General features: G+C 38.5%; 1 protein-coding gene across 1 annotated transcript; it reads left to right on the top strand.

The window, feature by feature from the left end:
* The first annotated feature begins 68 nt into the window (after positions 1–68).
* Positions 69–15,575, top strand: LOC121303699 (zinc finger protein 782-like). The gene is made up of 3 exons (XM_041234465.1): positions 69–438; positions 12,871–13,188; positions 14,007–15,575. Exons 1-3 carry the CDS (start codon positions 168–170, stop codon positions 14,627–14,629), a joined length of 1,212 nt encoding a protein of 403 aa, XP_041090399.1. The 5' UTR covers positions 69–167; the 3' UTR covers positions 14,630–15,575.
* The last annotated feature ends 3,266 nt before the right edge of the window (positions 15,576–18,841 follow it).

Genomic DNA, 18,841 nt, shown 5'->3' with positions numbered 1-18,841 from the left:
TTACACTGCAGGAAATACAAACGCTTTGTTTTTATGGGGTGGAGAGGTGGGCTGCTTATCTGCACGGAGTTGCGAAACAAAGGACTCGGGCAAAGTGATGCTAAATGCAGTGTGAGGTCAGTGTTTGTGAATGAAGAGGAGTCCGCTCCACCTGTCTCAAAGCGAAGATGGACGTCAGCGTCTCCGTGTCCTTCTTTCAAGAGCAGCTCGGCTCTGCCATCGAGCACGCAGTGAAGGCGGCTGTAGACACCGTCTTGTGGGAAATTACTAAAGCTGTCGGCAGCAAATTCACTGAGTTGCACATAGAAATGTGCGGAATGGAGAAGGAGAATGAAAGTCTGAAGCTGAGACTGGAAATATCAGAGAGCGAGTTGAAAGCGCTGCGAGAATGCATGAGCGCTGCAGGGGCAGATATTAAACAACCCCTCACATTGCAAGGTAAGATTGCATTTATTATGGAATTGCTTGGTCAATCCAACATCTTAAAATCACATGTTATAGTAAAGTTATTTGTTGGAATTTCTCTTGGACACGTTTTAAAGTGCTTTCTTTTATCTTGAGGCAGCATGACAATACAATAATAGCTTTTAACAAATGAAATAAGTACATCATCAATATTTAACTTTATTAATAGTTTTAAAAATATATCTTTTAAAGTTTTTTTATAGTTTCTAATAGTATATCACATTCTCCCACTGAAATCATTAATACTGAGAAACTGTTCACTACTCCTGACACCAGACAGCGTGAACACTAGATCAGTGTTGTATTTAATTGGGAGAGTCAATGTAAATTAGAGCTATATATTACTAATTAATAGGATATAAATAGCATAGTTTAAATATTGAACTGAAATATCATTTTGTACAAAATAAAAATAAATATCTTGAATAACCCTACACATGTTTATTCAAGATGCTTTTTTATTTTGATGTAAGATTTGTATTATCACAATGATTCGGATAATTAAGAAGCTGTATAAATTAAGCCTGTGCTTAGCGCTCAGTTCAAGTGTTTATTGCTTCTTAGCGCTCACGAAGCGCGAGTCAAGTTCACAAATAACGAAAGTCAAATTCCCGTCGAAATTTTTGGGACAAGGGCACTTATTTGACAGGGCCTGCACACCCCGGTCCACCAATGATAATTAAAAATCAGCACCTCGTCTAATTCATATTTTAAGTGTGGATTCAACAAACTAAAAAATTTAGTCTATAGCTTGTTTGATGTTTTTTACATTCACACTCGAATGAAGACATGTAGTTTACAAAATGTGGTGTGAGCTTACTTCTGTACATCAAAGTACTTTAAGCTCACATCGAATTATTACACCGCTTTGTACTTAATGTGTGGCGAAAACATGAATTACCGCTTTATAATAATAATATTATAATAATATTAATATTATATAATATTGAAATACTCTTGAAAGTAGCAAGAAGGTTTTGTGTCAAAACACAGTCTTGCATTTAGTGAAATCTTTGGCCAAGACACAAATTATCTGTTTGTTTGTCGCGACAAATACAGCGCGCCATCCCTGTACGAGGGAATGCTCCTGCCTCCCTTATCTTTATTTACATATAAACCTGCTTCACTGTTTGACGTCGTCGTGAAATTGGATTCATTTATGCATTGAAATGCTTCATAGTGCCACAGTCACAGCATTGAAATCTGTTTTAATAACACACACATCACAATCCAAAAGCAGCAATTTTAAAGTCACATTAAAACCCACCAAGATGCTTAACATTTTAGTAATTTTAGTAATTTTGCTTAAACTTTGTCAAAAACGTGCCGGTCAAACATTGAGAACAACAGGGTGTCTGCAGATAACAGCTACTCGAGAGTTTTTTTTTCCTTGTCTGCTTTCTGCTGTATCATCATTCTCACTGGTTATGAAATTGCTTGGATAAATCGAGTGCTGTGATTGGCTGAACCAGATCACATGACCACGCAGCAATAATTGTCTTTCAGCAAGCCCATGAAATTCAAATCTCTCCTGCTCTGTACTGACACACAGGTTGGGCTTTTTAAACAAGGTCTGGTTCGACATGCAATTCTGTCTTGCCTTTCAGAGCAAGTGGGACTTTAAGTGAGCTACATGAAGCACTCTGTCCGCAGTACTGTTGTCCACGTTGTATCCAATGCTGGTTTACAGTCCAGGGAGATTATTTCGGTTAGCGGTCAGCTGTGTGAAAACAGCCTCTGAAATGATTGACCTGGAGTGGGATTTACTAGAAGAGGTCTCCTCCTCCACGCCTCGCACTCAGAAGCCCATCCCTCGATGTGGGCCCGAAGTGCCAGCGCAGCTGTTCCATGAATCCTCCCTCAGATGTGGGAAATCATTCTGCTTTCCATTCCAAATGCTGTTTAATCTTGAAATATTATAAAATGACAATGTTCAATTTTTAATGTTTACAGCAAATAAAGTAAAAAATATAAATGTCACAACGAAACAGTCCTTGGGGACTATTTTCTCAGTGGAAGGATACATAATACATTTTCTCTTTTTCTTAACCCTTTGCAGTCCATTTTTTCAGCTCATCAGGCGCGTCAAGTCCAACTTATTTTCACACGCGCTGTTTATTTTATACGCGCTGTTTAAATTTTTTTTTCAGAGTAAAACAGGTTTAAAATGCATTGAATTGCAAAAGAACAGTCAGTACTGAAGCCCCAGCCCTTGTTCGCTGTATTTTTCACATACCTTTTTATAGACGTGCATACTGATAAATCCTCTCCTGATCACTCGTTGTGGTGCATACTGATAAATCCTCTCCGGATCACTCGTTTTGGCTCTGCAAGTGTCTGTGATATTCTTTGAGCGCTGGATGCAGAAGCAGCTATCTCCTTTGTTATGTCTGTGTTATCTCTGTAGCGGATGGGGCTATGAGATACGCGTCTTTTTATTTATTTTTTGTTTCATTCGGCCATTGAAAGGTTTTCTCTGCTGTTTCCGGAGAAAAAAACGACTAAAGACCTGTGCTTTATGTCTTTTTGATGTCGGACAGGGTCCAGCGTTGGATGGGAAAGGGAAAATTGGAATGTCAGACCTGACGTAGGACTGCAGAGGGGTTAAAGTTTGTGTAATTATTTAAGAAAAAAAATGTAACCATTTTATAAGCAAAATAACAAACTCCGGTGATGGTGAGGAGAGAGGCAGTGATGGAGGTGGAAGAATCAGTCCCTAAGAAAGGCGTGGCGTCTCAGGCTCTAGAGGAGAGTAAAGACGGTGAGGACGGAGGCAGTGATACGGACCCCTTGTGTAGTTATGATCTTTCAGCTAGCCAGCAGACAAGAGGAGGTTATAGCGCTCAGAGTATCTAAAAGTTTTTAGAGTTTGCTAAAGATCCAAGAGGGATTAATATGAGGGATCATTTTACCAATGTGAACAAGATTGATTTAAAGTATTGGATCAATAAAGTTTGTGTTTCCCTTAAAGAGTAACAATGATTCAGTCAAATAAAATATATTTATTTTCCTGATTACTTGTTTCTTGCTGTTTGTGTAATTTCATGTTTCTCTATATAACATCGCCATGCAGAATATTAAGTTGGGCATTTTAAATGTAAATGGTGGGAGGGATACAATAAACAGGGCAACTTGCTTTGATTATTTGTTACAAAAGAAAGTAAATGTAGCTTAGCATCAGACGGCACATAGTACAGTTGTGATTTCAGAATCTTTCCCTGGTGGATGCACCTACAAAGTATTTCTTTGCCCTGGAAAGGAAAAATGCTCAGGGCAAAATGATGCACCATCTGCGTACAGAGACTGGGCAACTGTTGTATGAGCCTCAGGAGATCCGGAGGTTGGCCGTGGATTTCTTCTCAGAACTGTATATGGCTGAGGTGGTGGATGAGTCGGAGGAGGCCCAGCAATTCCTCCAGGATCTGCCTCAGGTTCTGGAAAAGGACAAGGAGTCGCTTGAAAGAGAGCAGACTTTGCGAGAGCTCTGTGGCTCTGGATGGATTAGACATAGGAAAGGCACCAGGAATCTATGGACTGTGTCTTTTTTTAGGGCCGATTGGTCACAGATTGGGCAAGATCTGTTGGAGACCTTTTACGGAGAGTATGTGAGCATAGAACTGCCTCTGAGCTGTCACAGTGCAGTCATAACTACTGCCAAAGAAGGGAGACTTGGGTAATATAAAGAATTGGAACCCTGTAAGTCTCTTGTGTTCAGACTATAAAATACTGTCTAAAGCCTTGACAATCCGCTTAAGTACTGTAATGAATACTGTTGTGCGGCCAGAACAAACATATTGTGTGTCCAACAGGTCCAGTTTCGATAATATATTTTTAGTCAGATCTTTTAGACACCTCCAGACCTTTTGGTTTCAAGCAGGTCTTATTTATTTGGATCAAGAGAAAGCATTTGATAGAGTTGTAAGTAAGACAAGTAATGTAGTTAAGGCTTTTGGGTTTGGTCCTAAGTTTGTGGGACACATTCAATTGCTTTTATAGTGACATGTTATAGTGTATTGAAACTTAATGGCATCCTTTGCTCTCCCTTTCCAGTGTTGATTCATCAGCGTTGCTGCGTAATCTGGAATGCTTTATTCTCTCTCAATTGAACCCCTCTTACATAGACTATGCACTTTACTGACTGGTCTGGTTATTCCCAATGTGCCTATGGAGCCTGTAAAAGTGGTGGCTTATGCAGATGACTTCATTTATTATAAAGAATAGTCAAGATGTACAAGTTTTAGATGACTGCCAGAAATTGTTTGAAAGGGTGTCTTCTGTAAAAGTTAATTGAGCTAAATGTGGGGAAGGTTTGAGGTTGGTACTGAGGGACTGTATTGGCTTTTAGAGGAGCCTTTGATTTATAATCAAGCCTTGTCCTGTCCAGTGGTTGAATCTCCGAGTTTTATTAAGATTTTAATCTCTGGTAAAGTTCTTAGTGTCCCACCAGCTACACTTGGACAGTCGAGTCTGGAAAAGCCCTGAGCTCCTGGCAGGTCAGTTGGGGGTGAGGTCAGTACGGTTTATTAATGTTTTTCCAATGTAACTGTGCTGCTTTATCAGGGGATGGGCTATCTGTCCTGGAGGAGGTTTTCACTGGTGCTATCAGGCTAGAGTCAGAGCCCCCAGATTCTGAGCTACAGGCTAGACCAGCTGTGGAGCAGACTGAGGACAGGCCAGGAGAGATTTTGCAGTTCAGAGACAGTTAAACCTTAACCCTTAGCGGTCCATTTATTCAGCGCTTGTCAGACAAAAAAAAAAAAAATGACTAGAGACTGTGCTTGACATCTTTTTGATGATGTCGGACAGAGTCTGACATCGGACCGGAAAGGGAAAATTGTAATCTCGGACATCATAGGACCGGAAAGGGTTAAACCTCAGTGCCATTGATAAGAAAGAATTGTATGGTTTGTGTTTCAAAATTTAAATACTACCAAAACCTTAAAGGGAGTCCAGACACACACTGGCATGTAAAGTTACGGGGGATGACGCTACAGTTCTAGCCTGGAGGTCTCTGTATAAGCCACCACTGCAGAAACGTGCAGATTAACAATGAGCGGTGTTACATACTGTCATGGCTACTAATTCGTTTCTTGCTGTAATTCATCCAGGTGTTTCAGCAAGTGTAGTTTTTGTAATAATCGAGAAACTAGTTTTCACTGCTACTTGTACCGTTCCAGACTACAGCCTTTGGGTTTTTAAAGAGTTCTTTAAAGGGCTGAATGTTACATTTTTTTTTTCTTCCATTGGTTTTTATTTTTGGTGTACAGAATTTTCGAAACAATAAGTGTTTGCAGCTGGCATATTTCCTGCTGGGTCAGGCTAAGTTGGCCATATTAAAGAGCTATAAGAACCAGGAGAGGGGGGTACTGAGCAGGGATGTGATGTTGGTATTTAGTGGGTTGGTGGCCTCCCAATTAAGAGTTGAATTTGTGTATTACAAACTTGTGCACCAACTGGATATGGTGTGCTCAGTGAAGGAGGGGTAGTTGTGTATGAACTTGTGAGAAAGTAATTCCTAAGTAGGTGGGCGATTGTAAAGTATGAACGTACATGTATTTTCTATTGTATATTGTTTGGATTATTGAAATAAAGGGGATTTAAAATCTATCGCTTTTGATTCTCGGTGTTTAACACAACATTTTTACTCTCCTTTTTAAGAATTCAGCTGATACCTGTTAAGTAGTGAAGCGGTTATCACTTTTACAAGTCGATTCGATATTTTAATACAATATTTTGATTACAATCGTAGATTATTCTAAACGTCATTCTTAGCTGGAAAAAGTTCTCAAAGTTTCCCTATTATTATTTTTTTTTTTTTTTTTTTTTTTTTAATTTTTTTTTTTTTTTTTATTTTTTATTTCTAATTAAAAACTAAAGGGGCTCCCGAGTGTCGCATCCAGTAAAGGCGCTCCACGTGGAGTGTAGGATGCACCCTATATCCCGGACGTTGCCAGTTCCAGTCAAGGCTATTCCACTGTCGACCGTGGACTGGAGCTCCCAGGGGGCAGCGCACAACTGGCAGAGAGGCACCCAAGGGAGGAGGGCTTAGGTCAGCCAGGGAGTCCTCAGATCATCGCTCGAAGTCTGGTTTCGTGTTTTAATAATCGGAAATGAACCGTGATTGATTGATTGCTTGCTGTTCAGCTATTCGTGTCTCAATCACAACAAAAAATGTGTGAACAGCAACACCGGTTTCATTCACGTTTGTTTCTGCCTTCATTTTTTATTTACAAGCAGAACGTACAAACAAGATCACAACATGTTAGAAAGCAACTAATCTTTATTCAAGATTTAATGAAAATTAACATTTTATGCTAGATACACTATTGCAATCATAGTTACGATTTAAAAGCAGCTTTTAGTTTTCACAGAAAAAACCTGTAACCATTAATCAATTTTACTATTAACGCATTTCTCAGCTGTGACTGAGCTACACGACTGGTTTTAAATGTTTTTAAGTATCAATCTCATTTTAAGAAGAGGTGAAAAATCAGCAGTCAATAACGTTTTAAACTTTTATTTTTTATTTAAATGTTTTAATAAATGAAACTGAATCTAGTACCCCTAGTTAAAACAAACTAAAATCCCAAAACATGTGCTATCCTGCTTGCAACTTGTTCAGAATACCGCCGCTAGAATTCTGACTAAAACCAGGAAAAATGAACACATTACCCCTGTTGGCCTCTTTACAGTGGCTCCCTGTGCATTGTAGAATTGATTTTAAGATTTTGCTGTTAACTTGCTCTGAATGGATTAGCACCTAGTTATTTGCAGGAGTTACATGCAAGTTGTATGTAATTCTTGATTTTAAACAGTATGCTTGTGTGAAAGGGTGGCTTTGCAGGGGTGACGTCGGACAAGAAACGCAGACTCAAAACAATAACGGGCGCAGTGGCGCTCAGTGCTTTATTAAATAATATTAACAGAAAGATTTAAACAAAACACTTTGAGGCATGTTGGCCAAACAAATAACAAAGAAGCATTGTGCTGGTTTTTAAGCCAGCATGCTTTGCAATTGTTATATTTCTCAGTAATTTAATTGACCTCCTCGCTCCTGTTCTCTACTCGTACACAAACTCTTCCCCGAACAAGGAAAGCTGTAGGTTTTTATGTTCTGGCCGAGGGGTTAACTGGGTAATTTGCAAATAACTATGTCCGTTGGGCTAAAAGACAAAATCTAAAAGTTTTTTTTTATTTTTAGAAAGATTTCCCTGTTTAGCAGACCTCATTTATTTAGATTTTTTTCTTAATTTTTACAAATAAACTCCTTTTAGAATCTCATAACCGACACTTAATATAAAAACCTATTAAATCTGATTCTGCTGCAAAAAAGTATTATAAAACTGGTATTTCTAAAATGCCTTTTCTTTAGTCTCTATAATGTACAAAATAAATTTAAATACAAACGTTATTTCTTATATCATACCTAACACCCCTTACGAATTAATACATATTAGTTTTTATGAAACCACCAGTTATGTTTTATTAACAATACTTACATAAATATTAAGCACTGTGAGTGTAGAATATAACTATTGCATTATTTTTTCAATTTTCGTTATATATTTTGCATAAATTGTCTTTTTTCATATAAATGTCGGTTATGATTGATTGGTGTCAGTTATAACATCCTGGTGTTGGTTATGATAAAAAAAAAAAAAAAAAGACGATATGCCTTGCAAATAAAATAACCAAGTTAATCTAAATAAAGCTTATTGGACCAGATTATAGTAAATTAGTCATTCATGTAATACAGAGAAACAAATAAGACTCTATTTCAGGTTTCTGGGCTAGCTCTTACATAATCCATTTACATACATAGGCTCTGTTCTGATGACATGAGTGTAAACGCATTTAGATAGTACTAGGCTGCTGCATTGCATGAAAAAAATACAACTGCATGAAGATTAGAAGAGAATGACGAGAGAGTAAATACACACCTTTATGGTAATAGTAGACTACAATATTTCCGTTTTAATAACCTGTTTTGTGTGTTGTGGACATTAAGTGTTCTTGAGTGCTTGGTGCCTATGTAAAATACAATTGGAGATTGTAGAGGGGATAATAAGCATGCAAATAAGAAGCTGCATAAATATAGGAAGCCAACTTCAGCCTCGTGTATTTTCTTTGGAGTATTTTTTTTTTTTTACCCTTAGTGCTTACCCTACACGCTGCAACGTAATGTTCAGTCTTGGCTACTTTGCTGTGCCCCCAAATTTGGCAAAATATCGTCACCTTATTTTATTCATGTATTTGATCATTGGTAATTTACAATGAATATTGTTCAGGTTCACTGAATGTTATCAGATTTTCAACCAAAATCTAATATTAAATAAAAGGAGTGAACAAATAGCACAAAATTGATACTACTTTCATTTATTTATTAAAGAAATGCCCCCGTGTGAAAAAGTAATTGCCCCCTTAGACTCAATAACTGGTTACGCCACCTTTAGCAGCAATAACTGCAACCAAACGCTTCCTGTAGTTATTGATCAGTCTCTCACAGCACCGTGGAGGAATTTTGGCCCACTCCTTCATGCAGAACTGCTTCAACTCAGTGACATTTGTGGGTTTTCGAGCATAAACTGCTCGTTTCAGGTCCTGCCACAACATCTCAGTGGGGTTTAGGTCTGTTCTTTGACTGGGCCATTCCAAAACTTTTAAATTTCTTGTTCTTCAGCCATTCTGATATAGACTTGCTTGTGTGTTTTGGACCGTTCTTGCTCTATGACCCAGCTGCGCTTCAGCTTCAGCTCACCTTGACAGATGGCCTGACATTCTCCTGTAGAATTCTCTGATACAGAGCAGAATTCATGGTTCCTTCAATGATGGCAAGTAGTCCAGGTCCTGATGCAGCAGAGCATCCACAAATCATGACACTACCACCACCATGCTTGACCGTTGGTATGAGGTTCTTATTGTGGAATGCAGTGTTTGGTTTTCGCCAGACATAACGGGGCCCATGTTGGCCAAAAAGTTCCACTTTTGACTCATCTGTCCATAGAACATTGTTCCAGAACTCTTGAGGATCATCCAGGTGGTTTTTGGCAAACTTGAGACGAGCATTCATGTTCTTAGTGAGCAGTGGTTTTTGCCTTGCTACTCTGCCATGAATCCCATTTTTGCCCAGTGTCTTTCTGTAGGTGGAGTCATGAACACTGACCTTAGCCGAGGTGAGAGAGGCCTGCAGATCTTTGAATGTTGTTCTAGGGTTCTTTGTGACTTCCTGGATGATTTTACACCTTGCTCTTGGAGAGATTTTGACAGGACAACCACTCCTGGGAAGATTCAGTACTGTCTCAAACTTTCTCCACTTGGACAATATGGCTCTGACTGTGGTTTGGTGGAACTCCAGAACCTTAGAAATGGCTTTGTAACCCTTTCCAGACTGATAGTCATCAACAACTTTTTTTTTTTTCTGGAGGTCTTCAGGAATTTCTTTTGATCGTGGCATGATGTGCCTCTAGAACCTGTGTGCTGACAACTTCACTCTGATGGTAAGGGCCAAACTTAGTCAGATTTATATTGGGCAGGGCTGGCTCAAATCAGGCCTGATTGTTAACCAAAGTATTCAGACATCTGAATCACTATCACTTTAATTGTGAGTTAACTGGGGGGGGGGTTTCTCTTCTCTCTATACCTTCTAAACTTCTCTGCATTATCTTTAGTTTTCATGGCCTGTAAAATGGTAATAGACTGTTTGAAGAAAAGTGTTGGCTATGAGAAATGTGAAGGTGTCGGGTATGAGAAATTCCACTTGTCCGTTTTAACAAACAAGGCAGCCATTTTTGTCGTTGTACAAACTAAATTCGCATTGAGAACAAGTTTATTTTTTGGATGTTGGTTATACAGTACAACAGTGTGCCAAGTGGCACTTCGAAGTTTAATATGAATATTTTTCAAAAAAGATGGAGCAGTCTTTACCTGTGTCTTGATCTTTCACCTTATTTAAAAAACTTTATTGATAGGGTATGATTTCTGAAAAAAATGCCTTTGGATGTCGATTATGAGATTTTATGTGGAAAACATGGGAACACTCAAAGTGTTTTATAAATAAAAATATATATTTTTTAATCTTTAAAAGCTGCAGATTCATAGCATGTTTAGAAGTCTCTTCCAGAATTAAAAGTACAATCCAGTATTTTTGAAGTTTAAATATCTAAAATATAACTCAATCACAGGTCTGTTATGAGATCTGTAGTGTAAAATAAACACATAATACAATTTTTATTGTGCAGAATAGAGTAAAAACAAATATTTACTTAAACATGTATAACTTATAAATATCCATCATTTGTACCCATTCAAACATTTGTAATCCACTTGAGTTGTTAATTGAATAAAAAGGTTTGATCTCCTCCAGCTATCTGCAACGCCATCCACGGCGCGGATTCCTTCCGGCCATGTCCTGCCAATAAGTCAGTGTGTTTTGAATCTTTCCTTGGTCCAGAAACAGTTTGAAAAAACATCTGAAGGAGCAACACACAAAGTACAGAACTGAAAAACTGGTTTGAACTATAGAATAGACGAACAAGCAAGGTTAGTATTGCTGAGCAGCTGTTGTCAACACACTTTTTTACACAGAGAATCGTGAGGGTCTGGAACCAACTCCCCAGTCATGTTGCTGAAGCCGACACCCTGGGATCCTTCAAGAAGCTGCTTGATGAGATTCTATCCAGTGGAACGAAAATAAAATACAACTGAATATACATATGATAGAAGTTAGGCTTTATTGGTCTATAAAGTTACCTGGTTCAGTTTTGTTTCCCTTTTTGTGGATCGGTATTACGTTTGCAATTCTCCAGTCTGTCGGTACCACCCCTGTGTCAAGAGACTGTTGTATGATCTTGGTTAGCGGTTTGTAAATAGCTTCTTTCATTTCTTTGAGTACTACTGGGAGGATCTCATCCGGACCAGGGGATTTGTTTATTTTAAGAGCTCCTAGTCCCTTTAACACTTCTGCCTCGGTCATGCTAAAGTTATTTAAAACTGGATGACATGTGGAGCATGTTGTCAATATCTTCCTTTGTAAAAACTTGTGAAAAGTAATCATTTAATATATTTGCTATTTTTTTTTCTTCATCTACGATTTTGCCATTTGTATCTCTTAGACATTTAACCTCCTCTTTTGAATGATCTCTTGCTGTTCTAATATTGGAAAAACATTTTGGAATTGGTTTTAGCCCCCTTAGCAATGTTCATTTCTATCTCTCTTGGCCTTTTTGATTTGCGTTTGCAGTTCTTTGTACTTCTCTTTTTGGTCCTTTTAAACGCTCTGTAAAGTGCCTTTTTTTGTTGTGTATTTTTAATTGATTTGTTAAACAATTTTTGCAATTTTGTTTTAGATTTAGATTTGTCTGCGTTTGGAATGTAATTGTTTTGGTGTTTCTTGCTTCATTTTTTGTGGCTTGTGCCAACATGCTTGCTTTTAACATTACGTCATGGTTTCATTTTGATCCTAAATTTTGCACTGGCAAATCAGGACTGGTTTTCTAACATGAAAATACAATATTTGGTACTTGTGAAATAAAAATATGTAGCTCCCTGTAAATTAATATAGAAAAGTGGACCTTTTGCCTATTCATAATTTAGAGTAACATACATTATATGTAATTGCTATACTCAATTTAACTGTCTAGCTGAATTTCTTCTAAACTCGGGGACTGAGAAGCAGTTTTCATGTTGCTCAAGCGTATATAGCTATTTATTCAGCTGATAATTGTGATTATCGTTATTTGCAGCCAGTAACCGAACGTCATTATCGTCCAGCCCTGTTAGGACGCATGTTTGCTATAGAAAAGTGCAAAGGCAGCACAGTGGTCTAGGTGGTGATTGACAGTAAGGTAACAGTGGACGGAATGCTCCAGTGAGGAAGCTGCACAGACGCCTGTTTGGGACGTGGACGGAATGCTCCAGTGAGGAAGCTGCACAGACGCCTGTTTGGGACGTGGACGGAATGCTCCAGTGAGGAAGCTGCACAGACGCCTGTTTGGGACGTGGACGGAATGCTCCAGTGAGGAAGCTGCACAGACGCCTGTTTGGGACGTGGACAGAATGCTCCAGTGAGCGGCTGTGTGAGGAAGATGAGCAGATCTGTTAGTACAGCACAGAATAAAAAGGAGTGAATATTAAAATGGCTTTTTCCTTCAATTTGCTCATAGGAACACAAATCTAGCATTAACCACTGTATACTGTAATTATGATAATTGCTGTGTATAATAACAGGAAGGGTATCAATACCCTAATGTACCTAAACCACAAAACCGGTGTACTGATTCACCCCTAAATGAAATAACCAAGGAACAGTAACTTCAATGCATGCTGCAAATTACTAAAACAAGTAATGTGGAGGGTTTACTTTGATACAATCAAAGAGTTATAATTTGTACAATTTGTTTCACACAGATCCCAAAGAGAGCCACGCTATCCCTGAGTCTGAAGCACAGGAGAGGTCAGCGACAGAAGCGATTTCCACACAAGAGGAGTCCTTTGAGCAGGAGTGCTGTGCAAGTCTAGTGCAGGTTACAGAGCTGCCGTTTGTTAAAGATGAAGAGGTCCCTCAACAGGAATGTGTTCCTATCAAAGAGGAGTTCATAGAGCAGGAATGTGTCTCCATCGCAGAGGAACTTCCTGCTGAATATAATGCCTGTACACTTGAGGAGAGCAAGCTGGGATCCAGGCTGTGTGATGATTCTCCATCTGAATGTGAACTGGGATTGAGAGGTAATCATACAAGACAAGCAGCACTGAGCTGCCTGTTAATCCTGTAGATCCTGGTACTGAACACCAGCAGAGTGCTTGAGATTCATATTTTAACCAGGGGGAGCTCCCAAACCACTGTGTCAATGGCTTACAGCATAGCTGTCCTTGCTACTGAGGCACCTGCTAGATGTGCAGCCACTGCCGTGCCTCTATAGAATGCTGTTAGATCAGGGAGTCCAGTCCCGGCCCTGGAGGCTCCATTCCACTCCAGGTTTAACAGTTAAAGTGAGATAATGAACTGCTTCAGGGTCTGGGTGGAGGTTTAATTGGTTCAATTAACCCATTTAGAACAGGGTTGGACCACAGATCAGAGGTCGAAGGGCTAACATTGGACACCGATGTGTTAGATCTTTGCCTTCCCCCGTTTCTGGTAAACTGTTTGCAGTTGTGCTGCTCCCACAGCTTTACAGAGCTGCAGGGATCACATGTCAAATCCAATCAGGTTGGTTGACGTCACCAGAAGCATTTCAGTGCAGCTCCTGCATACAAACCTGATCTACTTTTATTTCTCAAAGTGATATTAAGTGTGGTGGAAATCAGTGACTGGTAAATGTGAGTGATGTTTACCAGACTTATAGTGATATTCTCAGGCCCTTGTCCTCATTGACACTCACTATATTCAGGCTGGTGCTAATTAAAGGAGGCTGACATTAACAGGAGTCACCAGAGTTCACTCTAGGAGATTCTCATGTTTATAACAGGGAGCCCTGCAGAAGAGTGCATGTGGAAGAATGCTGTACAATAACCTTTGTCTCTCTTCTCTTTCTTTCTTTCTTTAGCTTCTATAGTAGATGAAGGAGAGCACGACTCCACTCCATCACCGCGCTGCGAAAACTCTTCTAATGGCAAACCACAACGCAAGAAACACAGAGAGACGACACCCCAAGAAGAAAATGTGGAGACATTGAGAACTCACTCAGTTAAATTTCCTTCTTTACAAGACAAGGAGAGTACAGAGATGCCACATTCTGCATGTTTTAACAGTTCTGAAACCCAGGGCAACTTGAAGACCTTGCCTCATTCTATTACAGGTGGGAAGAGTTCCTATCAATTAGGTTCTCTTAAAACTCGCAAGGGAAATCACACAGGAGGGACTCCTTTTTCTTGTGGTGTTTGTGGGAAGAGTTTCAAACATTTATCGCATCTTAAAAGACACCATCTAACTCACACAGGAGAGAAACCTTTTCACTGCACTGTGTGTGGGAAGAGATTCAGTCAGTTAAATGACCTTAAAAGACACCAGCGCATTCACACAGAAGAAAAACCTTATCACTGCACTGTGTGTGGGAAGAGTTTCACGCGGTTAGGAAATCTTCAAACACACCAGCGCATTCACACAGAAGAGAAACATTATCACTGCCCTGTTTTGTGGGAAGAGTTTCAGTTTTTTAGGAAACCTTAAAATCCACCAGCACATTCACACGAGAGAAACCTCAACACTGCTGAAGTGGGAAGAGATTCAGTCATTTAGAAAATCTTAAAAGTGTGCAGCCCTCTCCCTGCACTTCATGTGGGAAGAAGTTCAGTCAGTTGGAGACTCTTGAAGGACACAAGAGGATTCTCAGAATTTCAGACACTTGAGGACACCTAAACCAGGAGTAAGTTTGACTAAAATACAGAAACATTTACTGAAAACAAAAGAATCAACTCGCTTGATTAGTCACTCCTGATCACAATTACTTCAGATCAAAAACTCGCAAATGGAAAATATGAAATACTGCATCTTGTTTGGACTATTCATCATTGTGTTGACCATTGTTTTGTCAGATTAGGAATCTATTCAATAGATTATTATGTCTGCAAGTTTCCCTTTTTTTCCTCATGCATTACTCAGCCTCTTAACATGAAGAGGTTAAATTCTGTAATATACAGTGGAATTAGGAATATTTCTCTAAATAACGTGTGTATAACATGCAGTGCAACTAGGATAGGCGAGTCAGTGTTTTCGCTAGTTGTAACAGACATCACCCTAATCTTCCCCCAGAACAATTTGTAACAGTTGGTTGCCTCAACAAAACAGACAGCGATCAGCCCCCAGAGCAGTAAAAGAGACAGCGATCAGCCCCAAGAGCAGTAAAAGAGATAGCGATCAGCCTCCAGAGCAGTAAAAGAGACAGCGATCAGCCTCCAGAGCAGTAAAAGAGACAGCGATCAGCCTCCAGAGCAGTAAAAGAGACAGCGATCAGCCCCCAGAGCAGTAAAAGTAACAGACAGCGATCAGCCCCCAGAGCAGTCCTTTGAAAAATGAGTACTGCTCATACATCAAGCAGGTTTACATCATCGTGTCTAACTAACCTGCTTGATTTTTTTGAAGATGCAACATTTACAATGGATAACTGCAAAGCATATGACATGGTTTATTTTGATTTCCAGAAAGCATAAAAGAAGTCCTGCATAAAAGATTAATTCTCAAACTGATCGCAGTAGGGATTCAAGGAAATGCACGCACATGGAATAGGGAATGGTTAACATGTAGGAAACAAAGTACTGATTAGAGGAAAAACCTCAGAATGGAGTGTGGTAATCAGTGGAGTACCACAGGGATCAGTATTAGATCCTCTGCAATTCTTAATCTACGTTAATCACTTAGATTCTGGTATAGTAAGAAAACTTGTTAAATTTGCAGACGAGACAAAAACAGGAGTGGCAAACACTTGCAGCAGCAAAGGTCATTCAAAATGATCTGGACAAGATTCAGAACTGGGCAGACACATGGCAAATGAAAATTTGCATTGTAAATACCATTATATACTAGTTGTGCATTTTAATTTTAAGAATACCGATTTTTTTTAAATAGTTTTAGTTTTATTTAGTTTTTGACACAAGTTGCATGCCAAATTGTTAATGTTAAGTGAAGACGGCCGTGTTTTCTCAGTCTTAACAATGCCTGATTTCATTCAGTGTTTCATTGTTATAGCTGAGAAGTATGTAGAAAAGTTGCATGAGTTGTATGTCTTTCTGTGGATGTGCGGACTGATAACTGTTCCCCTTAGTGCTTCATATTAAAGGGCATTCATACGTATTGATTACTTGGAGAGTTTAAAACCGAGTCGCTATGCAGTAAGAAATATGAAGGTTATGGTAAATATATAATGCTTTGAAGAGATGTTTGCCACAAAAATATATATTTTTTGGTATTACTTTTCAAATATAAGGCAGTACTAAATTAAAAACACCACAAATTTGAAAAGTGGAACAGAACAGAGAAAACAAAGCAAGTGGCATATTTGATGGAGCCATGATCTCGATTATCTGCAGTGTATTTCAGTATGATCTCGATTATCTGCAGAGTGTATTTCAGACAAACATCACGTTGTTATTACATTGAATGTTAGGACGCTAACCCACCCAGATTGTTGTGAAATGTTTAAAAAAATAAACTCGAACTGAGGCAAAAGAAAGTTGCAACGAAGAAAATAAAGAAGCGGACTGCTGTCATTTTCTTTTAAAGCGAAGTGCGTGCATTTATTGATAGACGGATAACTTGTCACACTGTTTTCCGTTTGAGTGCCGAGTTATCTGGAGTTTACTGTGTTTCATGCTTTTTCGTTTTGTTCAAGAAAATGAAGACCTATGAACACCAATACAATAGAAAAAAATTGAACGGTATTTCATTTAGTTGGAACTGAAACTTTCAGAACCGGAGCCTAAAATTTCAGTTCTGGTTCGAATCCGTGCCCAGAACTTCATTAATATATTCTGTAAGAATAAGAATTCAAAACATTCACAAATGTATTAATATATTCATTCAGAATCCCAACTTGATATATTCAAATGTGTTAATATTCAAAATATTTCAAACAATGGTTAATATCACATTATTAATATTCACATTATACACAATTTAAACAAATGAATCCTATAATTTCTGTGCACCATGTAAATTCAGTAAAAAAAATTGAAAATCCCTCTTCAATTTTTAATTGTATGAATTGTCTCTGTTTACCCCAACTTATCGCAATCAAGAAAACACCATGATTGACTGTGGCCTTGTCTTCTAAATTCTTGGTCTGTGACTGTACTCCAGGTGGTCTGCAAACAACTTCCAAATTTCAGTTCAGCAGTTCTAACCCAGTACTACACAGTCACACACTGTGCTGCTGCTCTGTATTTCTAAGCAACACTACAAACAGCGTTCACCACGTGATATATAATTAGAAGATATGTATGTAGTCAGTAACCCCCTTACCTGTGTTCCTTTAATACAGGTGTGTTTATAATCTGTGTTAGCTCTCTTTGATGCAGCACCTTCAAAGGTGCAATAAACTGAAACAGCTTTCTAATACGAAAGAAATACTAACTAAATAACTGTTACACATTATGAAGGTACATTACAGACTTTTTTTTTTTTTAAGCATTATTTAAGAAAAATAAATCTAGCATTTATGTAAATGCACCTCATTCTACTGCTTGTTTTCAGTGTTCAGGAAAAAATAAAACTAAAACTTAATCTGTCTCCAGCCTTATTGCTCTGCATAACACGGTTTTAGTACTTTCTATTTTCAACAATATAAAAGGTGCTAGTGTTGCTAGGGATATAGGATTATTACTATTATTTCCATATTATACATGTTTGGAGTGGTTCGCTGCATAGTAACAGATGTTAATGTGAAACAAAGGCTGTATTTGTATCTTGACTTGTGAACTGTACCTCGGTTTGAATGATTGATTCCAGCTTATGTTATTATAGGGGTTTATCCAGCCAGGTTTAATATCTCACAAGACTTCTGGAAATAATGTGTACCGTCTGTTCTTGATGAAGAACAGACGGTACTGACAAAACAGTAATTGACAGATCTCAGCCACCTTCTAAGAAAAGGAAGCCTCTGTGTCAGAAATACTATCAGAATATTTAGCGCTGGGATGTACATGTATTGGATCCTAACCCAAAGTCCCAGTCCCAGGAGGTTTTGTCAGACAAAGCTCTTTAAACCTGCAAAATTCAGATGCCATTTATCTACAAAGCATTCAGAATATGAAAAAAAACCACAAGTTTTTTTTAAACAAAGGAAATGGAAACTTTGCCATCAGCAACGTTCAATCCTCAAAGTTGTGAATTAACTTTTAGTGAAGATTCAAGTCCAGGGATCTCATTAAGTTAGGTACCTTTCTATAAAACCTTTTCATTTTATAAGTGTATATACAAAATGTGTTTCAAAATTCTGTTGTGAAAAAATGCCGGGCAAGTGGTCTGTGGGAAATATCCGAACCCCACGGTGATCCCTACATTGAAAAAGGTTGGGAAGTGCTGGCCTTTCAGGTTAAAGTTGTAGGATTTCTTCTACTGATCAGGTTCTATCTACAGAAAAAAACTTCCTCCCTCCAACTGTAAAAAATTTAATAACAAAATCACGCTGTGACCGGCTGGCGAGTGGAAAGAGGCCCAGAGACAGACTGCAGTTCAAAAAAAATACTAACTTTATTATAAATAACACAAAATAAACATGCACAAGGTCAAAATAAAAATCTTTAAACACAAAAATAAAGGTTTCCAGGCTGGGCAATGCCTTCACTGGATCAAAAAATTCAAAAATCACAAACAACCACCACCAACCTGCTTCCTCAGCTCCCTCTCCCCAAACGAGAAGCAGAGGTCTCCTTTTATGTCAGGTGG

Source organism: Polyodon spathula, chromosome 35 (genome assembly GCF_017654505.1).
Source record: "Polyodon spathula isolate WHYD16114869_AA chromosome 35, ASM1765450v1, whole genome shotgun sequence".
NCBI classification, from domain to species: domain Eukaryota; kingdom Metazoa; phylum Chordata; class Actinopteri; order Acipenseriformes; family Polyodontidae; genus Polyodon; species Polyodon spathula.
Note: the sequence above shows the minus strand (reverse complement) of the source record. Positions and strands in the feature narration are given on the sequence as shown.

What these genes read in the sequence shown, in the direction of transcription:
- LOC121303699 (XM_041234465.1), top strand. Translation starts at nt 168, where the DNA reads ATGGACGTCAGCGTCTCCGTGTCCTTCTTTCAAGAGCAGCTCGGCTCT. An exon ending in ACAACCCCTCACATTGCAAG is followed by an intron (nt 439 to 12,870) that starts GTAAGATTGCAT and finishes TGTTTCACACAG; the next exon opens with ATCCCAAAGAGAGCCACGCT. An exon ending in ATGTGAACTGGGATTGAGAG is followed by an intron (nt 13,189 to 14,006) that starts GTAATCATACAA and finishes TTCTTTCTTTAG; the next exon opens with CTTCTATAGTAGATGAAGGA.